The sequence below is a fragment of the Eschscholzia californica genome, unplaced genomic scaffold (assembly GCF_041429995.1).
Source record: "Eschscholzia californica isolate CP2 unplaced genomic scaffold, dmEscCali1.0.p SCAF_5, whole genome shotgun sequence".
NCBI lineage: Eukaryota > Viridiplantae > Streptophyta > Magnoliopsida > Ranunculales > Papaveraceae > Eschscholzia > Eschscholzia californica.
Genome location: NW_028238472.1, coordinates 52,247,745 through 52,272,412, shown reverse-complemented (window position 1 = coordinate 52,272,412; position 24,668 = coordinate 52,247,745). Strand labels below are relative to the sequence as shown.

Genomic DNA, 24,668 nt, shown 5'->3' with positions numbered 1-24,668 from the left:
AGTTCTTACCAAAAATTTTAGTGGTGGAGAAGGATGTTAGGGTGAGGGTAGGTTAACAAATGGTTTAATGTAACTTGGGTTGTGATTGGATAGTGACTATGATAGGGAGAGAGATTTTGAGTAGGAACATGGGGTGAATAATTCATTGTTGGTCACAATATCTTATTAAGGTATAGTATATAATTTCAACCAAAAAAAAAGAAGAAAGAACAAAGTAATGGGATGGCAGTTTGAGAAAAAGGTTGATGCACATGGTGGTGGGTATGTATGAAAGTATGCTTTGTCTCTAAGTTTAGGACACCACACCATCCATGGTCCCATATATGACATATTCTACATGGAACCAATTCATACAACCTTCACATACTTTGTAGATATTTCTAAGATAATGTGTATTTTTTCGTATAATGACAATGTATTTTTGTGGATTTTAGCATACATTAACCAAACATGCAATATCGTTTATTAAACTACAACTATGCTCTTACGAACGTGAGGAGAACAATGGAAAAAGAAGTGGTTGCCCACTAGTGTTATTGTGTGGATGTCCTTGGACCTGGTCCTAAACGACAATTTGACGTTTAAAGAGTTTATGAGGTTGAGGAAAATCTTGTTCCTAACAATGTCTCTACTCCTATTTTAGCAAGTATTTTGTACAATACACAAAACATGACTAGAAAATCTACAATCATGTTCTTATTATCGTAATGTTTATTTGTTAATTTCTTAAAAGTTAAAATTCAACTAGTAATCTACACTTAATCTTAATATTAATTAACTAAGAGAAGTTTTAAAGGCAGCTTCCTCAGTGTTTACAGGGCCTCTCGGTTATCCATGCCCTTCAAATCTCAAAAAAGGTTAAAAGCACTCTCAATCAAATTAAGCGTACTTGTATTTTTTTTCTACTTAAAATCTATTCAAGTAATCAAGTCCACCAATCTCAATGGATCGAGAACTAATAGAAGTCAAATCGGTGGTGTCAGGTCGAATTTTATTATACAAATTTCGACTCAATTCTACTGAAAAAATATCATCCAAAAGTAGGAACAATTTAAATTGTTACCGAAATAAATCGATAGACCTTGTGTTGAATCTTGTAACAAAATTCAGTCTGAGTCCACAAATTTCAACTCAAAATGTCTCAATTAAATTGGGTGAATCTTGAGCCGAATTTGGTCTGAAATCACCAATTTTTAGGGCGCCTTCCACAAGAATCAGAGGCGCCTCTTCTCACCATTATCACTTTTAGGGGGCGCTTTTGTAACTTCCCAAAGCTTTATCATCTTCTTCATTACTTGACTTGAAGAAGCTTCTTCTAATTTGGCAATGGAGATAGTAGAAAAGAAAGATTTAAGCGATAACAAGTCTTCCAATTCTCAACCGGAATCCGCCATCATCGACGGTGAGAAAGAAACTGAACAGAAAGAACGACAAGCTCGTGAGCTCAAAGCTGGTTTTCATCCATTGAAGGTTCTTTACCTCTCTCTCTCTTTCTATACGTTTTCTTCCATACAATCTGTTGTTCCTTTTAGGGTTTCTTTCTCTTTATAAACTGAAACACCACTAGGGCAAACATATTTGATGAAATGGCGTCTTTAGGAATAACGATTTGATACTTAGGGTTACTAGTAGCAAATGTTAAGGCCTTAGTGTAAGGGGACTAACCTCATTTTTGAGTTAGAAAGGTAATTAATTGTTCAAGTGTTTGAAAAAATTCATCTCATTTGTGGGTTGTTCTGGTTTGTTTTTTCTTCAAATTGCAAATTAACCAAAATAAATAAATACTGGCAATGCCGAATTGGGCAATTCTAGTAACTACTTGAGGTATCTATCTTGAGACAGTCGAAAGAAGAAAATGAGAGAACCTCTTATACCCAAGAAAAGAATGACATTTCGGTAGACACGGAATGGAAATATGTCGGTCATTTCTTATCGAAATATTTTGAATTTCATATCCTTGAGAAGGAGAGAAACTTGGTTAAATTTCGGTAGGCATGGAAATGGAAATATATCGGCCATTTCGACCAAAATATTTCGAAATTTAATTCCTTGCTTATACCAACTTGCTGAAATAGATATGCTATACTTCATGTAGCTCTAGTCGTCCAAACATTCGAGAGGCTTCAAATGGTAGTTCCAATTTGCCGATGGCACACAACTTTCGATTTTTTTGTGAAGATAAAGAATTTGCATTCACGAGGAACGCGGGCACATGATAGTTGGCACTTGGATCTGCTCTCTCTGTTTATAATGTCGATTGCCCAATCTCTGTAGTGTTTTTTTTTTTCTACTACTAACTATTTAGCGTTTCTAATGGTGTCCTGTATCATTCAACATCCCAGAACAAGTTTGTGTTGTGGTACACGCGGCGAACACCTGGAGTTCGAACACAAACATCATACGAGGACAACATAAAGAAACTTGTGGAATTTAGCACGGTATCGTTCTCCTCTAATCCCATTTTGTTGTGTGACTGTGAAGGCTTAGCTTAAAATATGGCTAGATTTGCTGGTCATGTGCGGGTCTTCTTTTATTTATATTTCCTTCTCGTGAAACTTTTTTGTGACGGAAAGTTTAAATAATGTGTTTGAACTTATGAACACAACACTTTTACAGGTTGAAAGTTTTTGGGTTTGTTACTGTCATTTGGCTCGTCCTTCTTCTTTGCCTAGTCCAACGGATCTGCATCTTTTCAAGGAGGGTATTCGGCCTTTGTGGGAAGTAAGCCTTTACGCTCGTATATAATTTTCAGTATGCTTGGAAGTTAAGATCGTCATCTGTCAACTTTTATCGTCCTGCTGGAACCTGCAACTTATGTATGATGGTGTTTTGAACAAATCTAAAACAGGATTCCGCCAACTGCAACGGTGGAAAGTGGATAATTCGGTTCAAGAAGGCCGTCTCTGGTCGCTTTTGGGAAGACCTGGTAAGAAAAATAGTTCTTGGTTTTCTCTTCTTTCTTACTTTTCTCTATCCTTTACTGTTTTCTAGCGTCTTTTTCGAAGCATCACATTCCTCAAAGCATATTCATCATATCTTTCGAAGAACCCATTTGCTTCATCAGGTCTCGTAGACCACCCAGGGCCCCTATTTGTTAAAGCACTCATTTCACCCTTCTTTGGAATTTGAAGTCCCTTCATTTTGCTCCAGATTTTTGCCAGTCACTTGTACTCCTAAAACATCTTCATTACATCTACCTGAACCTTGTTTCATTCTCATGACTTGGACTTATAAGCGATTTTAGGTTCATACTATCTAACTCTTCACTTGTCACGGAATCCGTCATTGTCATGTAACGCTTGATCTTTTCTTGACTTTCCTTCTCATAACCATCGGGCATCCACTCTGAACTAACCCCAGCCCCAGGAAGCATTCCAAAAACCTGGCTAATTGAACCCATATTGAGAATGTTCTGGAATTGCTCGTATAATTCGTGATGTAAAGTTTCATGCGGTCAATATCTGTAGAAGTTCTGGTTGCTGATTCATAGGTACTACTTCCTGAATCTTGTAGCTAGACAAGTCTCCCATCTCCAAGAGTCGGCTCACAAAGAGCTTAACATCGAAAACTTCAAACTCGTCTATGTGTTCTCCAGTTCCAGGAAATATGACAGGACACTTTGCAACAGCACTAAGAGCTCCTCCTCCTTTTGCAGCAGCTTCAGTCTCTAACATTCACTAAATGCAGCTTGACCAATGCTATTATCCATAACGAGAATTACAGGATCGAAATTAATTGCTTATGCGAGTTGACGCATTTCTTAGAAGGGAGAAGCTTCGTATTGGTGTAGGCCACTTGTATCTACAATAATAAGATCATGAGTTTCCTTCTTGAACTTTTCCACACCTCCTACTGCAATTTTTACAGGATCTGTCGCTATATAATTTCCATAAAATGGGGTCTCAGCTGTAGTTGCATTCTGCTTCAACTACTCAAACACACCAGCTCTAATTCCATCCCTTCTTTTGATGATAATATGCATATATTGTACAGGTTGGTTCCTTCCCGGAACCTTGCAATCTAACAAACATGACAACAGTCGTTTTTCCTTTTTTTTTTGGGGTGTGATAAAGGGCTTTTTGATATCCAGCATCTTGCATAGGTTGTTGAATATGGCCTGTTGGATAATCTTGCGTTTATCGTGACCAACAAGAAGTGTACCAAGATTGACAGTTCTCTTTATGTTAATGAGTTAACCTTCATGTTTGTAACTAATTCGACATTGACATCAGCATTTAAGAGAGATTGAGCTATCTCGGTTAAATATTGATTCAAGACATTCTTGTCCATGATTGTTGAATCTCTTATTTGCCGACGAGCACAGGGGATGTTCTCTCTTAGATCGGCTAACCCAATATTCATTCAAGAAACCCTTTTCTGCGATTACTCAGATCTGTGGTTTAGCATTTCGGTTCAAGAGTAATCTCTTAAACATGGAAAGATTATATACTGTTCTTACATCTTACATATTGTTTCTTTGTTGAACTGTATGAGTGAACATGACGATCAAATAGAGTTGTATCCGTCTTCTTACAATGCTGAAGATTATCTATGCCAACATTATCACAATTAAAATATTTTATTGCTGGCCTTTTATGTTAACCTTCGGAATATGACACCGTGAGTAAATAGCCTCCTCTGATTGTCTCTGCAGGTTCTAGCCTTAGTTGGTGACCAACTTGAGTATGGAGATAACGTATGTGGAGCAGTTTTGAGCATTCGATTTAATGAGGATATACTAAGCATTTGGAACCGTAATGCAGCTGACCACCAGGTTTGTAAACTAAATTGGGCTCAACTTTATATAGTTTGTGGTCTGTCGACAACAAGGTCTCGAAAAAGCAAATGAGAACACAGTGAAAATCTTTGTCGAAGTCATTATATACCTAAAGGAGCTAGTAAATATCATGTGGAACCCAAAAATGTCATATTCTGAGCCGTTTAAGGAGTAGGTTGAAACGATAAAATTGTAAAGCAACATAAAGAGAATGTTTTCTGGCTCTTCCCCTCTGTCTCCTCCACCTCTTATTTTAAGCTTCACAGTTGGGATCTCCGATCCACCCGAGTAACTCCTGGACTGGATTGGGTTTGGCAGTAGTAACCCTTGCTGAACCGCCGAGTTATCTATTATGTTGTACAAATATGGATTTTGAATACATGGATATATAAACATGTATACAAGAGGTAGTGAACACTTCGCTGAAACTTGTCCAAGTTACTCGGATCAGTGCAGAACTGCGTACTGGGGTTCTGCTCATATCGAATCTAGAAACTAATCCCACCCCTAAGTGCTTGAATTTGAAGAAGAAAAGCAGATTCATGAATCAAAAGCTGCATCATTCCAATTCATAAAAGTAATGGATTTGGGTAGCAAATTGTAGTTAGTTTTTGTTATTTGTCTATGTCGGATCTGGAATCTGACTCGAGGTCTGATTTGACTTAAATTTGATTTCAATATATTTGTTTTTATCTGACTTGTGATATCTGACTCGTTAACATTGTAGTTGATTCATTTTCTGACGTTGATTTTTTCTCTATACCAGGCTGTGATGGCCTTAAGAGATGCAATCAAGAGACAACTGAAGCTTCCTCATGGCTATGTAATGGAGTACAAAGCCCATGATGCCTCTCTGCGCGACAATTCATCGTATAGAAACACCTGGTTGAGAGGATAAAAATAGTCAAGATTCACTTATATGAATAGAAGAACCTCTATATAGCACAAGGACGCTTCTGAAGTCATCGGTATCTATCTTTTCTTCTCGAATATCTCGTCCCGTACACCTTTTTAATGCACAATGAAACACAATGTTATGTGTCTTCTGCTAATATGGAATATTTGTTCCACAAGTATCACTAGCTATCGATTAATCTTTGTTCGGCGATAATTCAAAAGTTTTAGTGTTATAAAGTTTATATAGTTTCTTTCATACATATATTGAGATACTTAACATTATCTTTCTGCAAATACAACCCCAATTCTACCTAAAGAAAAAGTAGGGAAGATATATTTACATCAACCAAGTAACAACAATGCTAGGTGGTTTTTATTTTTTGTCTAAATTTGTTTCGTAAATGGACTTAAAATCAGTTCGAATCAGTCATTCAGAAAAGTAATGCTATTAATTTGAAACTCTATAATACCGGAAACGGTCATTTGGAGACCGAACTCCGATCTGGTTCGATCGTACCCTTTTAGAGTGGGTACGCGAATCAGATCACTAAATCTGGCGAACCCATTTGCAAGAAGAAAAAAAAGATGAAAACATGAAATTTAGGGTTTACAAAGTGTGAATATTGCTTTAACTTTAGGTTCTGCAGTTGTTATTGAATTTGGGGATAGTGGATCTAGAAAAACATTATTTAATTTAAGAAAATAGTTGTTCAGGAAAGATAATTTAGTTATTTGATTCGAGTTATTAGAGATTGAGATCTATATTTCATGGGTTTTAAGTTTAATTTTGTGAATAATTATACCCCCTAGCGACTCGGAAATGTCTAATTAGCGTACCCCGTATCCGTACCCCGTTTTCGTACCGGAGCGTATCCCGTTTCTGGTAACTATAGTCTATATGATACACATTTTACTCCTAAATTTTACATGTTATGAAAGAAGATTCCTTATGAGTTCAAAATAATGTTTGATTACTAGAACACTAGTATATCTTTAGAGGGACACTCTAAATTAAAAGTGTCATAAAACAACTACCTCCTCATTATCTTAGAGTTCTAAACAGACTATCCCATTAAAGTAGTAAAAATATTCTAAAATCTTACGTGAATTCGAAGTTTTAGAGACCAACACTCCTATTAGAGATTGTCGAAGCCTGATTTGACAGCCTTCAATTTCGTAGAAGTAGATGAGGGAAGGAAGGAATGTTTTCTTTTGGACGTTTGACAACGGCTTCTTCATCACTTAGATGATTTTTTAGGCCAAGATCCGTTTCAAAATATGCGGTGGAATGCCTTAATGTAAACATTCACTTACGGTTACAATTCAATTTTCTTCACTATGCCATGGTTCGAGAAAGAGACAACCACATTATAAGTGACGGAGGAGTTTTGGGTAAGCAAAAACCCCATGAATGTGAGGTGTTAAATTTTAGTTTTTACTGTCGCGTATCAATTTTCTTACCAAGACAAGTTAGTTATTTGATTATACCGTTTATCCAAATTTACTAGTTACTTCGAAATGCTCGGTTAACAAATTATAAACATATTACTACTTTATAAGAAATCAGAACTTAACATTAATAAATCATATAGTTTTTACAATGGTAATATTTGTGTAGAAGTACTTGATTCGATTGAATCTACAGATGTACTTGTTCGATTGAATCTACAGATGTACTTGATTGACTTCAAATGTTCTTTAATTTCTTCAATTCAGCAAGGGCACCATCTACATTATGCATTGCCTTATATCGGGAAGATTGAGTTTCGGTTGGATGAAGCTCCCTTGAATAATCCCATGAACGGTAGCTTTATTAGCTTCTTTTGTTAGATGAACTCCGTCCCAATGAATATACTTGTTCGGTTCTGAACAACAATCCGTATGCCAACTATAATGTTCCTTAGTAATGTGGCAGCAAGCTTTCCCCAACTTATCCTGTTTGAATCCTAGAAGAAGATGATTTCGAAGGAGAGACATGTATGCCTTATAGTAATCAGCATATACGATTTGAACATGAGGATATTCGATATTTAGTTCTCTGAGTACTTTTTTTAGAAGATTGTTATGAGTCTCAGAGAAGGCATTGAATGGTTTTAGACAATGCTTGTTGGAAGATGAGTGACCATAATTCATTGGATCTTCACTATGAAACATATTGAGGTAGCTTGGTTCACATCCTGCCGGGAGAATTCCAGGTACTACTAGGGTTACAGCACCAGCATTGATTAACCTCGTTAAGGCGTCTTTTATGGATTGAACAACATAAGGTATTAAAGTAGCCGAGACTTCCTCAATGGTTTTGTGTTCGGAGAATGCGAAGTAGTAATCGCTGCTACCGATGCCTCCCACCAAGAACACAGCCCTTCCAAGCTTCTTTCGGCACTCGTCAGGGTTGGAACAAATAGAAGTAAGATGGGTCATGAACCAGTCGACTTGAATGCTAAGGGAACTGTTGGTAGTCGCCCATGGCATCTCAATACCCAACCTGTCTTTGATCAAGTGTGCTTCGAGTGCAGTTGCTCCATCCACGGCAAAGTTAGCTCCGTACTTGAATTTAGCGTCTTTCTTCAGATAGGGATTTGGTGATGGCAGATGAAAAGCAGAAGCTAAGTAATCTAAGATGAGTAAACCGTCGGAGTTGCGGTGAAGATGATGATGAGACTGTGGATTAACACCATCAACGTGTCCACGATTAGCCATCGCGTACAATATTTCTTCTTCGTAAAGATTTCCATTGTCACTTGAAGAACCTCCAAAACTGTAGATGGAATTAAAAGGACAACCCTTTACCAACCTGCTTAAATCAACGTCTTCGTCGGTGGTGGTGGTGGTGGTGGTGGTGGTGGTGGGAGTAAGAGGAGAAGATGAATATGAAGGTATAAGCACTACCAAGAAGAGCAACAAGAGAGCAGAGAACACTGAAGTAGAAGCCATTGAAAAGTTAAAACAGAAGGTATGAAAGTGATTAGTGGTGATAATTAAGTAACTATTTATATTTATAGTAAGAGAGTTTCTAATTTCACTAGGAGTTTTAGAGGAGTTAGAATATGTGGTAATTTAGAAACCTTATCCTTTAACTTCGGTTATTACCTTCACTTCCAAGCAATAAATAACTTAGTGATTATCTTTTCCTAATCCAAATTTAATTAGGTCAGGGTTCGGTGTATTTAATTTTAGGGTGAATCTCAATCTCATTTCGGCTACCAATATCAATTCGCTGCTTTGGTCCCTATTAGTATCAGGCAGTTCGTCTTGACCGAACCAAGAAATTGTCAACCCGTAATACGGGGCAAAAATTAAATAATTCTTAAAATTTAACAAATTAAATCCACCCCGCCAATCTTTCTCTCCCCCATTTCATCACATCTCCCCTACTTCATCTCTCCCTATGCCATCTCATCATCTTCTCCGATAAAAGTCGCCAACCGACTAAATTTTCAACAATCTGGAAATTGATTTTCTCCTACTCTTCTTCATTTCTCTTGTGTCCCCTTTGTTTTCTTTTTGTTTTGTCTAGTCTCTCTCACTCTGACGAAGGGGCTCCTCTCCTTCGTCGAAGTGAAAGAGAGAGAAGAGAAGGAAGAAATAGGAGAAAGAAGAGAGATGAAGAAGGAAGGAGGTAGAAGAAGATGAAGAAGAGAGAAAAAGTTGAAATAACAAACAAAAATTGTTTGATATGTCGTTAGTAATTTTCTGGTCAGCCACTTCATCAAAGAAGATGATGAGGTGACAAATGGAGAGATGAAGCGAATGGAGAGTTGATGAAATGGAGGAGAGAGAGATTGGTGAGGTGGATTCAATTTGTTTTTAAGTTTTTTTTTAAGAATTACTTCTTTTTTGACCCCTAAGGGTATTTTTGGGAAGAACACAATTTTTCTTTCGGTTCTCAGAGGACCAAACAAACTGTTAGACATTTGTGGGCGGCAAAACGGCGAGTCGGTCACAAATTAGTGTCAAAACTGAAGTAACCCTTAATTTTATTTAGTTATTTCTCGTGTGGCCCCTAGTTTTGACCAATTTCTCGCTTGGTCCCAACATCTCTTCTAAAATGCCAAAATGACCCCTCATGGTTTTTTTGTCACAGGTGAGTTTCGGAAATTTCTTGTCTTTGTTGTTACCCCCACCGCACAATCTATAATCGTCTTCAAGATTCTTTGGAGAAAAAGATTCTTTTTTCTTTCATGATTCTGAATATCTCTCTCGTCTTCTTCCAATTTTTTTCTTTTATGTTATCTTTCTGTTGAGGACTTCCATTTATTATTTCAATCTGCATTGTCGGTGCACAACTCCAACTTTCATTTTTTTTTACTGAAAAATACATTTTGCCCCAAAAATTGTAGCCACCCACAGGTCAAAGGCATATGTGGTTGGTTCCTTCGGTCGTGCCATGAGATATAAAAATAGACTGACCAATGGAAGTTGGCCACAATAGCCTTCTACGGGTGGTAGGCTTTGATTATCAGCCCAAATAACATTTCTATTTTTACTTTATCGACCGGTGGTAGACATCTACTTCAGGATTTTGTTCGTTCTACAAATTCATTCTGTCGGTCGCGTATGCACTCAGTTGGTCGGTCGTCTACGGACTCAGTTGGTCGGTCGTCTCTGGACTCAGTTGGTCGGTCCTGTACAGACTCCGCCGGTCGCGTACAGTACAAACTCAGCCGGTCGGTCCCGCACAGACTCAACCGGTCGGTCCCGCACAGACTCAACCGGTCGGTCCCGCACAGACTCAACCGGTCGGTCCCGCACAAACTCAACCGGTCGGTCCCGCACAGACTCAACTGGTCCGTCGCGTACAGACTCGATACGTCCGTCGCGTACAAACTCAATCAGTTAGTCATTTACGGACTCAGCCAGTCGGTTGTTTACGGACTCAATCGGTCGGTTCTTTACAGACTCAGTCGGTCTCGGGTGAACGCGACCGCTTTTTCTACATTACTTCATAGTCCATACCATGACTAGAGTACTAGAGACATGGTGGGTAGGTATCTATTCACCCAATAATTTCGTGGGTCAACAAAATAATTTTCCTTCTCTCCAACAGTTACCCTCCTTTCTCACTCTCTCTCTCTAGGAACTCATCTTCTCCTTCTTCACCAATGGAGTCCGAATCTGAAAACCCTAACCCTAATTCCAGTAACAATAACGACACGGACATTGAAACTTCAGCTCCGACATCAGGGGTTTCTAAACTCGTGGTTAGACCTCCTAAAGATCCAATTCCTCAGGTACAATTTCTTCTCTTTAGTTTGCCCTAATTTTTCAAAATGATCAACTATACCTGAAAATTTTGTTTTTTTCGTGTATAATTGAAACGACCCATATCTGAAAAAACCCTAATTATGCTTGATTTTGTTTCTTAATAGTTTTGTTTAGACGATTCAGTGAACTTTCATTTGGTGTTTTATTTTTTAGGGTTTTTACTTCTATTGCTGATTTTATGAATTAAAACAGGACCCATCCCCAATTCTTATTGAAAATGAGAAACCCTCTGAAGTTGTTGATCTAGGGTTTCAAAATATAGAAGAATTAGTAGAACCAGAAGTTGGAATGATTTTTGATACAGCAGAAGAAGCATTTGATTTTTACAATGAATATGCAAGAAAGATTGGTTTTCGTGTTAGAATACAAAGAACAAACATGAACAAAGCGAATCGTGATAAAATTCATAGACAAGTACTAGTTTGTTCATGTGAAGGATCTTATAAAATGATTAGAAGACCTAGAAAACGAAGGCCTAATAAACGATTCGAATGTTTAGCTGCTTTCGAGTTTAAACTTATTACTGGTGATAAGTATGCATTGATTAGGTTTAAATCAGAACATACCCACGAACTCGTTCCTCCAAAATTTTCACATTTTCTGAAAACCCCATCGAAAAGTGATTCTACTCAAGTAGGAATTGTCGATAAAATTCAACCATTGGGTATAAAACAAACGAAAGTTATCTCGTACCTTGGTAAAGAAGGTGGATTGCCCGATTCTAATAGTTTAGAAAGTAAGGCGAAGGTTGGGTTTCTCAAGAAGGGTGATGCAACTTTTCTCTTAGACTATTTTAAGCAAAAGAAGCAAGAAAATCGACACTTTTTCTACTCTTTTCGAACGAATGAAGATGGTAAATTGTGTGGTGTTTTCTTCTGCGATGCTAAATCTAGAAGAGATTACGGGTTATTTGGTGATTCAGTCTGTTTTGATACATCATTTAAGACAAATAATTTCGACGTTATATGTGTGCCAATAGTTGGACTCAACAATCATGGGCTACCGATACTTTTCGGATGTGGTTTATTAGACAGTGACACAACAGATGCGTTAATTTGGTTGTTTACTACTTTCATGGAAGCTATGGGAGGAAAGAAACCAATAAGTATATTTACTGATCAATCTACTGCAATTTCAAATGCGGTAAATGTTGTATTTCCGGTATCTCATCATGGATTATGTTTGTGGCATATATTTCAAAATGCTTCAAAACAGTTGACGAAAGTGTTTAAAGGAAATAAGTCGTTTTCAGCTCAATTTAGATCTTGCATCTATGATCCAGAAACAATTCAAGAATTTGAACAGAGTTGGAATAGTATGCTTGATGGTTTTGATCTTAGAGATAATGAGTGGTTACATGGACTGTACGATTTACGGGAAAAGTGGGCTCAAGTTTATAGCCGTGGTCATTTTTGTGCCGGCATGACTACAACGGAAAGGAGTGAGAGTATTTGGAAATTCTTGAAAGCCAATTTTAGCACTGGTAGTGTTCTTCTTCGGGAGTTTATGGATCAATACAGTAAGGCCATGGCTGATCGATATGAAAAGGAAAGAGAAGCCGAAAAAAAGACACAACAAACAACACCTACTTGGGTTTCAAGTTGGTCAGTGGAGCGTGAGGCATCGGATGTATACACTAGAGAGATGTTTTATGGTTTTCAAGAAGCGCATCAACAAACTATCGATTTGTTGCTGAAATTGGAAAGAGACGATGGAACAGTTCGTACATATAGAGCGACAGAAATGGAAGGACAACAAAAGATCAGAACGCTTTCATATAACCTCACGGAACAATCGGTATCGTGCTCTTGTCGGAAATTTGAATTTAACGGAATCCTTTGTTCTCACGCACTAAAATTGTTCCGCGACTTACAATATAAGACTCTACCTTCTCAATACTATATGAAGAGATGGACACGGAAAGCAACAGAGGAAGATGTGTTTGACCCATTCGGTGAGTTAATCCCGAATGATAGTGATCCATCATTCATTGCTCGTTATAATGAATTGTATCAAACTTCACAAAAAATTGTGACGAAAGGTTCAAAATCTGAAGAACTCTTTTCTTTAACAAGTTCATTACTGCGAGATGTGGAAGCAAAGGTCGAGGCACAAATAAGTTCGAAAGAAGAACGACTGGGTACCAATAAGAAGAACAGGGCAAGCAGTCAGCCAAATTTAGTGTCAAATTTGAACGAGGAAGCACCGACGCAGGTAATATATGGTTTCATTTTCTTCCTGTTATTAATGTGAAAAATATCGTAATCTTGGGGGTCTTATTTTTGCATTTTATTGGTTAATATTTATGTAGGAGGTGTTTGGATTGGTTCAGCAGCAACCTAATTTTAGCCAAAATAGTTGGCAGTGGATGAGCCCACAAATTCTTCATCCTCAAGGCATTCATCCTCGCGACATCATTCCTCCGTACAACCCTGTGGTTTCTCAACAGCAACAACAAATGACATTCCTTCCAAACGACTTGTTCATGTCTCAATAGGTACGCCTTTCACTATCTCGATATAAATATAAATATATATATATATATATATATATATATATATATATAGTTTTTCCTTCGTTAACGGTTGAAAAAAGAGATTCATATTGTGTGAAATATTTAAAGATCGGTTTGATAGTATTAGAGGTTCTACCATGGGTTAATTTACGGATATAATGATTTGCGTTGTACGAGGACATGCTCACGATATATCACCATTTGAAATGGTGTGGCTCAATAACTAGTCGTTAACTCAGCACCCACACACAGATTTAGGTCACTGATTCTCATTTTTTTTTTGCGATTGCAGGTTGTGATAGTAGCATCGGTGACGCAGAATCATCCAGAATCATATGTAGCTGTGGGAGGAGTTCGGTCCAGTTTGGGTGGTCGGAATAGCTCACAATGTACAATAGTTTTTTACTACTAATATCTTGTGTAATGAAATATACGAAAGAGAAATTCGATTGTTATATCAATTTCTAACATTGTTAAACTCCATAGAGTAGACTTTGATCATTTGATCGTCAGATCAGGTATTACCAAAGTATAGTTTTTCTCATTTTGTTTTGATGCATTTCTGATTCCTGAACTTTTAGTATTTGAATGTTCTTCACAAACATGTTAGATTAAAGTCCGAATTAGCCTCGGTCATAAACTTTACTTACCAGTTTCCCTAATTCAAATGCTTCTATAATGCGCGGGAGCGCAAGTTAGTTCCACTAAACTGGGTGGAGGCGCAACTTAAGAGCATATCCAATGGGCTACTTTAATTTTAGAGTATCTCTCTTGAGTCTGATTAATAAATGCTACCACATCATCATAGTGTGTCCTATGATGATGTTTTTTAGAGATTGAGTATTCCATTGGTGCAAGGAGTTACCGTCGTAGTAAACAAAATGGACATTGTCTCATGCAAAATAAGGGAGTAGACCATTTATAATCTCACCATTCATAACGATAAACTATAACGAAAAATAATAGAATAAGAAGATATTGTATTATTATACTTCTTGAATACTAATATATCGATCATTAAAGCTAGAGCAAAAACAAATTCCGGTGAGATGACAGAGAGAACTGACTGACTTCTTTTTTATATGACATTAACCATCAAAAGCTATACTCATCCTGCAACTTCACTGTCAAACAGATGACTGGAGTCCAATGATACCTACATCAAAACATTGTCCAATCACAAGTCACAAATCTTTTTAGTTTCCGAAAGATAATATGTATCGGCGTCTTGATCCCGAGATCTAGAAGGTCGAAACCGAATATGGTAACCATTCCAACCAAGGGTTGTTGACAGAAGAAGACACAAATCTAATAACAAAATTATGTTGTTCTAAAACTTTTAGGAAATTAAACAAAATGAACCTATAAAATTATGCTGAAACGCGGTAGTTATTCATCTGGAAGTCAGCTGTCCCTTGCGATATGACAGACGGTCAGATGAATGAGTCGTGGATTATGGTTAGGGTTAATCAAGTTGAGACAAGGGCAACAACAAATTAAACCTATACATAGGAGACTAAAATTAATATCACTATTTGAAAAGGTTGGTAATACTTTTTTTGTCGATGTTTTGACTTTTACTCGGCAAAAGATACAGCAAGAAAAAAGTCCGGTGGTTGTTTTCCTCATGCACTTATAAATATTCGATGGCTATGTGAAAACAGAAAAGTACTCATCAGGTAAAAAGGTAAAATTAACCAAAAAGTGGAGTTACCACATCCGACTCTTGCCCCGGCATTTCCAGTAGTCTTGCTAAGTTCATGTCCACCTGCGAAATCAGTACATAGTTTCAGGTTATATGCAAAAGCTACATTTTTCATATATAATATTAAAAGAATTTAAAGTATTATAGTCATCGGTTGAAGTAACAAAATCTGTGATAAGATGTAAGATTGGAGAGATTTTCTGGTTGTTTTCCCTCAACGCCGAATGAAATTTCAGGATGCGATTCACTCTCTACCCTCTCTTGATAATGTGTGATGTGTGGTAGGCTAGTTTCTTCAAGAATGTACAATTTACATATAAAATTAAAATCTCACGTAAATTGTCATTCCGAATTGAATTTCAGGATTTTGTTCGCTCTATTTCTTATCATCCCGACATTTAATTTCATTATTTACCAATGCTTCCTCATGCTTTCTCCTATTAATTGTCTTGTTTGAGATAAGTTTCCCTTCACCCTTTTAATGTGAAGCATCACATTGCCTCTCGCTGAAGTGCTTCAACCGATAAACACTATTTGTTATGTTTGTATAAGATATCACCCACTATGTCCAATTTGAAAATGATGATTTATTCTATTCAAAAGATTTTCTTTAAATGATTCAATGTAACGGCCCAAGGCCCAGCTGTTACCGATGTTATCGCCTTTCATCATCCATGCCGAAACCCAATGGGTAAAGGATGTAAGAAAAGAGAATTTGTATTGATTGTATTGATTTCCTAAGCTATTACATAAGTCTTTATAAGGAGTTACATAGGAGAGAAGTTTTATCTATTGGGCAGCGTGGTACTAAATATTCTAACACTCATATATTCTAACATTCCCCCTCAAACTAATGACTTTTGCTAGTGAAAAATTCATGAGTTTGCTAAAATTTGTAGATGTCGACTTGGTATTGATGTGGAGACATCATTGTGAGGTTGCTAAGTTGTTGTTCTTTGTTGTTGTTGTTGTTCTTTGTTGTTGTTGTTGTTGTTGTTGTTGTTGTTCTTTGTTGTTTTTATTTTCTCCATTAGAAGACCATTTAAAGAAAAGTTGGCGCCATTGCCAGGTGTTTTCCCTTTTTAAAGAGAAAGCGGACAATTATAACCCATTGTCTGGTTGTGGGCGGAGATATACTCCTTGCTATCTTGTTTGTTGTTGAATATTGTTGAATGTTGTTGTTGAATGTCTTTTCTCCCTTCTCCATTTGAGGAAAAGTTGGCACCATTGCCTAGGTATGTTCTCTTTTTAAAGAGAAAGTTGACAATTATAAACCATTGTCAAGGTTTTGTTTGGAGTTCTTACTCCATTGATTTTAATAGCCCTCACACATGATTATTACTCCAACATCATCAATGTAATATAATGCAAACCCTTGATCTTATGATTTTATCATTTTTCAACCCCTTGATCTTATGATTTTATCATTTTTCAACCACTAGCAATTACCATTCTTGATTTTTCCCACTTCAATTCTTCTTTATAATCTTCTCTTATCTCCTTTTCATTTGATCTTATGAAAAACTAAGGAACAATAGTTTGAGAATTCTCAACTTTGATATAAGAAGTATGAGCAAATCAACTAAGAGAATAAACTCTTTTGCCATAAAGGAACCCACAAACATGTTTTCAAACATCAAAAGAAAACCATCTTTGAGAATAAGCATGATTTCTTTGATACATTCTATCAAACACTTCATGTGCATCATATTGGAAATCAAGATTTTGGACAACTATAAGTATAGTTTCAAGATAAACATGGGGTATATAACTATTCTAACAAGAAATCCATGAATTCTTTTCCCCCTCTCTAATAGCTTTCCAATTTCTCTCAAAATATAACTTCATGGACCATGGATACACATAGATTTGATGTTGTGGAGGACTTGACATTTGAAATGCTTGAGATCATTGAAGAGTATATCATGTGATTTCTTCAACAAATCACTCTTGTTTGGATCTTTCATCTTCTTGTTAATCTTCATCATCTTCAAATACTATTGAGAAAAGTATTGAAGAATGATTAGATCTCAACAATAGAAAAGAACTACTCTTATTGGAAAGGAAAAAAAAAACACTAAACTTGAACTAAAAACCGATAAAAGCCCGGCGGACGGTAGCCATTAATGGGACTACCGCCGCCGGCAAGCGGAAGACTCTATTGACTAACCCAAGAAAGAAACCTAGAAGCTCTTATACCATGTAAGAAAAGAGAATTTGTATTGATTGTATTGATTTCCTAAGCTATTACATAAGTCTTTATAAGGAGTTACATAGGAGAGAAGTTTTATCTATTGGGCAGTGTGGTACTAAATATTCCAACACTCATATATTCTAACAAAGGACTTCCGGCGAAGGCACCACAAGCGCTCCCAAAAGGCCTCAAGACTTATTAAGCTTGACCTCCCGTTTATAACTTTAAGATCCAAAAAACTAAATATCCGAGTATCCAACATGAGTATTAAGGTGTCTGACAGTCCGAGTATCCGACACGAGTATCTAAGTGTTGGAGTATCAAACACGAGTATTCAAGTCACAAGTATCTGACACATCAAACTACTAAGAAACTGTATCCATGTGATGTAAGGGATATACCTCTTCGGTATGCTATTTTCTGTTGCAGTACGTTTTGGACGATTTTCCTAAACAATATATACTATCTAATATCTATGCCGCATATACAATAGATTCACCTACTCTGACATTCCATATACATAAATTTCAAAATCTGAAGTAGTTAACTACTAAACTATCCGACCTCGTAGATGTTTACAACCTATACACTGTAAACATGGTGCACCTACATTAATTAAGGGTGAAAAGTTTGCCTTCATCCCTTAGTCTCCGGGTGCGCTCCAGAGCAATGTGGGGCGTTACATTAAGAAAATTCTTCTTCTACTAACTAGCAAAATCATGTCGAGTTCAATGAACAGAATATGGAAATTCCGCATCCTCTCTTCTAACTGTAACGGTCTAACTTCTCTCCAAGTAAGTCCGGCAAAACTTTTGTATCTTCATATTTCCATTTAAAGACACATATATAATCAAGTTCACTGAAGTCAATATAGAACACTAAAGCTGTTACAATCACAAGGTTTACAATATCCATTTCGAATATAAGGAATAAGTGGGTTTAAGAACTAAACAAGCTTACCTTTGCCGAGATCGTCTCCATCAGCATGTACTACAACTGCCCTACCCAGGATTGAATGCTCACCACTTAACTGAATCTGCCATTTCATGAAGAACAATGAAAAAAAAAGAGAAAAAAAAAACAGTATTTCTTCAAAAACAAATCAAAATAGCAAAATTATGAACAACAAGAACTACTTGATGAAAAACAGTTCAAGGGTATGAATTGCATTACCTGCATATCCTCAATGGAAACCTCTGCAACTCCTAGAACATTAACAAATTTTACCCTAATTAAAGAGATAATCACTCTTCCCAACTAAAATAGCAAATAGAAAAGAAGAAACCCCCCAAAAAAAACAAGATAGATAATTGAGAAAAGCATATATTTCAGATACCATTAGGGCAAGCAATTATGTTTCCCAGGTCACCCACATGCCTCTCTGTGTCAGTTGGAGCACCATGATTTTTCTTTAATGGGTTAAAATGAGGTCCTGAAACAAACCCATCAAAATTCATAATTTATTGATCAGACTAGAAGCATAATGAGAATAAGAGAAATGGGTAAGCATTAAAATCAAGCTTGATTGATGTAATGAAATGAATTGATTAAGAGTAAGAGAAAGAAACCAGTGGAATTGCAGCCATTAGTGGTATCTCCAAGGGCATGAATATGGAAGCCATGAAGACCTGGAGATAGTCCTGCTATCTTCCCTCTTACATGGGTAAGTCCTAAAAACAATCAAGCAAGCATGAGAGATAGTTATGAGAAAGAAAGTTAGAGAGAGAGAGAGAGAGAGAGAGAGAGAGAGAGAGAGAGAGAGAGAGAGAGTTTAGAGAGGGAGAGAGAAATGACCAGTGGGTTGTTGAACAAACTGAAGAGAGCCTCTGATATTGTTATCGCCGGTGATGAGAGCTACTGCCTTGATAGTTTTGCCCTTTGGTGCTGCCATTGTTATGTGATTACTGTGGTTCTTCCCTTTCTCTCATTATATGAATAGATAGATATAGTAAATGAGAAGTGTTTGAAAAACAATCACACACATGAGTGGAAAGATCTTGAAGTGCTAAAGCGGACAATATCAATAGCGGTTCTGGACGGTTAGTCTGCATAATTTTAATATCGCTGGCCGTTTTGGATGGCTAGTCTGTATAATCTTATAATATGCTATCAGAACGACAGTTTTTGTTGAGAATGACTTCGGTAGTGTTTGGTTATAAAACAATCTCACATCAGTAGCGCGAAAAAAATGTGGTGCCTACTCTAATGGTCGGGCAAATCACGTGCCTTTGTCAGTGACACAGTTTACAATAGCGAGACTATTAAGTCTTAAGTGCTAAAACAGATAATATTGCTAGCAGTCTAAAAGGATGTGCAACACAATCCTATAACAAACAAGTTTATCCTCTCAGTGCGCAACTTTTGACCTCGAGGCAAAAGTGTGGATATAAAAGTGGAAAATTTTGTTCTTATTGCGTGGTAAGAGGTTTAGTCTTCCACCTTAGAGATCAAAAGTTCGAGGCACGCTGATAATTCAAAAAATAATAATTTGTTCTTATATATTTTTAGTCCTAGTTAAATTTAAAAATCATATACTCAATATTATTAGCTTCAAATTTCACATGTGATGCAGTTTTCATTCGAAAAGATAAACATTAAATTATTTTTTAATCCGTGAACTTAAGATCTGAAAGGTTTTAAGTAAAACAAACGAACTGTAGAAGATCACCTCATCAAAGACACTACTTTTAATGCCAATGAAAATATAAGATTATTACGTTCGTATCTCAAACTATAAGAGATATGAGATTTACGCGTAAAGAGGCTTCAGAAGAATATCATACTGTGAGAGGAAGGTTTCCAAATTTCAAAAGAGGAGGCAGTTTCCAAATTCATGTAGGCGGTTTAGTTGGCTTCATGTAGGCGGTTTGAAATTGATGATGGCGGTTTGAAGGTTTCCAATTTGGTTCAATTTGGAGTCGGTTTAAAGCAATCCCACCGGCTTATATTATTATATAAATAGGGGTATTGTGAGCCTACAATAATCACCAACACAAGCAACAACAACTCTTCTTCAGAGAGAGCTAAAGAGAGAGAGAGAGAGCAAGTGAGAGAGAAATTTTTTGTTCATAGTTTTGAGCGGTGTTTAATTTCTCGGTCGTCGAAGATTTAGTATAGAGGTTAATTTCTATACGGTACCATCTTGGGACGAACTTGCGGGTTGTGTGAGTCGTCTTCATCTATCCTTCAATAAAGATTTCTTGTTCGCCCGAGGACGTAGGCTTTAAAGCCGAACCTCGTTAAATTCTGTTCGCATATTTAGTTTTGGCATAGCTTCTCGATTAATTTTCGTAGTCGGATCAATTTCTAGAATAGGTTCGATAGCTTCCGCGACTTCTAGTTCTAACAATTGGTACCAGAGCCTTGTTGAAATTGAACGAAGAAAAGATGGGATCGAGAAGTGGTACGGTCAAATCAGGGAAATATGAGATAGAGAAGTTCAATGGGAAAAACGATTTTTCTTATTGGCGGTTGCAGATGAAGAATCTGTTAATCTCGCAGAAATTACATAAGACGTTGACGGGAAAGAAACCAGGAGATATGTCATATGAGGATTGGGAGGAGTTAGATCTCGAAGCACGGGCTACCATTATGTTGTGTCTTGAGAGGGACGTGGCGTTCCTAGTAGACGGAGAAACAACGGCGGCGGGTGTGTGGTTAAAGCTAGAAAGCAGTTTCATGACGAAAACTTTAACGAATCGGGTCTACTTAAAATCCAAATTATTCACATGTAGAATGGAAGAGGGTTCTTCTATTCAGGAATATGTGAATAGGTTTGACAGGATTATCTCAGATTTGAAGGATATTGATGTTAAGGTTGAGGATGAGGACCAAGCCCTCATATTGTTACTTTCATTGCCTAAATCCTATGAGAACCTTGTTCAAACTTTGATGCTTGTTGGTGATAGTCTAAGCATGGAAGAGACGAGAAATTCGCTATTAGCGGATGACCTTCGTAAGGTTGCTACTAGCAGTATGGCGTCGGGTGGAGTAGACAAAGAACAAGCACAAGGGTTGTTTGTAACGAGGGGGAGGAGTAATGAAAGGGGAAAGGGAAAGGGCGGGAAATCTAGATCCAAATCTAGAGGCTCTTTCAAGAAAACGTGCTTTAGTTGTGGTGAGCTTGGCCACTTTAAAGCGGCTTGTCCAAAGAGAAAGTTGAAGCAAAAGAACGAAGGCTACAAGGAGAAACAAGAGATGCAAGATGCGGGATATGTGTCAGAAGAGGCGGATGAATGTTTCTCGGTGACAGAGGTGTCTGAGAAAATCTTCGATAAGTGGATGCTTGATTCAGGGGCGTCACACAATATGTGTCCAAATAGGGAGTTGTTTACTACCTATAGGAGTATAGATGGTGGTACAGTTATACTGGGTGATGATAGTATATGTAAAACTGTGGGACTCGGAACAATACGTATCAAGATGCACGATGGAGTGGTGAGAACATTGACGGACGTAAGACACATACCCGATTTGCGGAAAAATCTAATTTCCCTTGGTGTGTTGGAGCGGAACGGCTGTAAGATAATTATAGAGAATGGCTCCATAAAAGTCGTTAAGGGTTCTTTGGTGGTAATGAGAGGTACTCGTTACGGTAATTTATACAAACTTTTGGGGACAACAATTACTGGAGATGTAGCAGTAGGAATCAGTGGAAGGGATCCAACGGCTAGTACGAGGCTTTGGCATATGCGCCTTGGGCATATGTCAGAAAAGGGTCTATCTCTGATGTGCGGGAAAGGCTTGTTGAAGGACATGAAGAAGCCTTGCATGGAATTTTGTGAGCATTGTGTGTTCGGGAAGGCACACAGGGTGACGTTCTCTACAAGCAAGCACAGGAGCAAAGAGGTATTAGACTACGTACATACCGATGTCTGGGGACCGGCAAAGTTACCTTCCAAGGGTGGTTCCAGGTATTTTGTTACATTCGTTGATGATCATTCGAGATTTGTCTGGCTTTATTTTCTGAAGCATAAGAATGAGGTATTCAACACATTCCTGGTGTGGAAAGCAATGGTTGAGAACAAAACTGGTCGAAAGCTGAAGACGTTAAGGTCGGATAATGGGACCGAGTACACGGATGGGGCATTCAAGGAGTTTTGTAATCAGGAAGGCATTGTGAGGCACTGGACAGTAGTAAACACACCTCAGCAGAATGGAGTCGCAGAGAGATTGAACCGTACACTACTTGAGAAGGCTAGATGTATGCGCTCCAATTCGGGACTAGGCGTAGAATGGTGGGCAGAATCTGTTGCTACAGCTTGTTATATTGTGAACAGGTCTCCACATTCTTCTTTAGATGGCGGCATACCTTACGAGGTGTGGTCAGGTGAACATGCAGATTACGGGAGACTTAAGGTTTTCGGTTGTACGGCCTATTACCATGGTAAAGGTAACAAACTTGACAATAGAGCAAAGAAGGAAATTTTCTTAGGATATGCTACAGGAGTCAAGGGTTATCGGCTATGGTGTACGGAAGACAAGAAGTTTGTAATCAGCAGAGATGTGGTGTTTGATGAGTCATCTATTGTAGCTATGGCGAAAGCTACGGTGCCTAATTGTGGTGATGTTGGGTCTACTAAAGCTCAAGTAGTGGAAGTAGAAGCCGAAGACCAACGGGTTTTTAGGAATCATGATCAGGTGGAGCATCAGGATAAAACTCAGGATGAGGAAATTGATGAACCCGATCATGAGGAGGTTCAAGGGGAAGGTACACAAGTTTTACAACAACAGCAGCAGGATGTTTCGGTACACACTAGGTCGAAACGGTTATATAAGCCGGTACAGAGGTTAGGGTCAGACAAACCTCTTAGGCATTACGGGCAGGCAAATGTGGTTGAATATGCACTCTCGGTGGAAGACGACGAGCCGGTCACCTTTAAACAAGCTATTACCGCGGAGGAAAGAGAGAGTTGGTTGGTTGCTATACAAGAAGAGATGGAGTCTCTCCACAAGAACAAGACATGGGAGGTTGTCCCATTGCCCGAAGGTAAGTCTGTTATTGGTTGTAAATGGGTGTACAAGAAGAAAGAAGATTCTTCCGAAATCAAGGGTACAAGGTATAAGGCAAGACTAGTGGCCAAGGGTTATGCACAGAAAGAAGGGGTCGACTACAATGAGATTTTCTCACCAGTTGTGAAACATACTTCTATTCGGGTGCTATTGAGTATTGTTGCTCATAGTGATCTTGAGCTAGAACAACTCGATGTTAAAACCGCCTTCTTGCACGGTGATTTGAAAGAAGAAATTTATATGGCTCAACCTGAGGGATACAAGGTTGAGGGCAAAGAAAATCAAGTATTTCGTTTGAGAAAGTCTCTTTACGGATTGAATCAATCCCCTCGCCAATGGTATAAACGATTTGATTTTTTCATGCTAAAGCATGGTTTTCGCAGAAGTGACTATGATTGTTGTGTATACATCAAAAAACTTCGCGAAGGTGACTTTATTTATCTCCTTTTGTATGTGGATAACATGCTTATTGCTTCTAGAAGCATGGTGGAGATAAATAAGTTGAAATCTCAACTCAGTCAAGAGTTTGAGATGAAAGACATGGGCGCTGCAAAGAAGATACTGGGAATGGAGATTAAGAGAGAGCGGTCAAGTAAGAAATTGTACTTGAATCAGAAAGGTTACATCGAACGAGTAGTTTCTCGATTTGGGATGCAGAATGCGAAGGCGGTGTCAACACCTTTGGCACCACACTTCAGGCTCTCGGGAAAACAATCTCCCACTACTACGGTGGAGAAGGATCATATGGATCGTGTACCGTATGCTAGTGCAGTTGGCAGTTTGATGTACGCTATGGTGTGTGCTCGTCCGGATATTTCACAAGCGGTCAGTGTGGTTAGTAGGTTTATGGCAAACCCGGGGAAGACACATTGGGAAGCTGTGAAGTGGGTCTTGAGGTACTTGAAGGGTACCGCTGATATGGGTTTGTGCTTTGGTGGAGACACATGTCAGGTAAGCGGTTATGTTGACTCGGATTATGCTGGCGATCTAGATAGAAGACGATCTACTACTGGTTATGTATTTAGGGTACATGTTGCTCCAGTTAGTTGGCGATCGATGTTACAATCTACAGTTGCGTTATCTACTACGGAGGCCGAGTATATGGCTATGGCCGAGGGTGTGAAGGAAGCATTGTGGTTGTGGGGTCTTTTGGATGATCTAGGGATTAAGCAGGAGTGCGTAGATTTATGGTGTGATAGTCAAAGTGCGATCCACTTGGCGAAGAATCAGGTTCATCATGCTCGCACTAAGCATATCGATGTCAGGTATCACTTTGTACGAGATGTCATAGAGGAAGGTGATA

The 24,668-nt window shown here is 38.0% G+C and overlaps 4 protein-coding genes and 1 pseudogene across 4 annotated transcripts; 2 read left to right on the top strand and 3 right to left on the bottom strand.

The window, feature by feature from the left end:
* The first annotated feature begins 983 nt into the window (after positions 1 to 983).
* On the top strand, positions 984 to 5,930 carry LOC147540459 (eukaryotic translation initiation factor NCBP-like). Its single transcript, XM_086640930.1, has 6 exons — positions 984 to 1,470; positions 2,343 to 2,438; positions 2,617 to 2,721; positions 2,849 to 2,926; positions 4,655 to 4,774; positions 5,544 to 5,930. The coding sequence occupies exons 1-6, from the start codon at positions 1,327 to 1,329 to the stop codon at positions 5,673 to 5,675; spliced, it is 675 nt and encodes a 224-aa protein (XP_086497056.1). The 5' UTR covers positions 984 to 1,326; the 3' UTR covers positions 5,676 to 5,930.
* Positions 3,017 to 4,362, bottom strand: LOC147540460 (signal recognition particle subunit SRP54 2 pseudogene; annotated as a pseudogene).
* A 1,296-nt stretch (positions 5,931 to 7,226) lies between the features above and the next one.
* Positions 7,227 to 8,743, bottom strand: LOC147540458 (acetylajmalan esterase-like). The gene has a single exon (XM_086640928.1). It carries the CDS (start codon positions 8,606 to 8,608, stop codon positions 7,403 to 7,405), a length of 1,206 nt encoding a protein of 401 aa, XP_086497054.1. The 5' UTR covers positions 8,609 to 8,743; the 3' UTR covers positions 7,227 to 7,402.
* Positions 8,744 to 9,114: 371 nt separating this feature from the next.
* LOC147540457 (protein FAR1-RELATED SEQUENCE 5-like) lies at positions 9,115 to 13,998 on the top strand. The gene is made up of 4 exons (XM_086640925.1): positions 9,115 to 10,905; positions 11,132 to 13,153; positions 13,251 to 13,436; positions 13,747 to 13,998. Exons 1-3 carry the CDS (start codon positions 10,777 to 10,779, stop codon positions 13,434 to 13,436), a joined length of 2,337 nt encoding a protein of 778 aa, XP_086497051.1. The 5' UTR covers positions 9,115 to 10,776; the 3' UTR covers positions 13,747 to 13,998.
* Positions 13,999 to 14,350: 352 nt separating this feature from the next.
* Positions 14,351 to 19,386, bottom strand: CSD3 (copper/zinc superoxide dismutase 3). The gene is made up of 7 exons (XM_086640927.1): positions 19,148 to 19,386; positions 18,922 to 19,023; positions 18,690 to 18,785; positions 18,527 to 18,558; positions 18,314 to 18,389; positions 15,169 to 15,222; positions 14,351 to 14,610 (listed from the first exon to the last, which is right to left on the bottom strand). The coding sequence occupies exons 1-7, from the start codon at positions 19,242 to 19,244 to the stop codon at positions 14,582 to 14,584; spliced, it is 486 nt and encodes a 161-aa protein (XP_086497053.1). The 5' UTR covers positions 19,245 to 19,386; the 3' UTR covers positions 14,351 to 14,581.
* Positions 19,387 to 24,668: the final 5,282 nt, after the last annotated feature.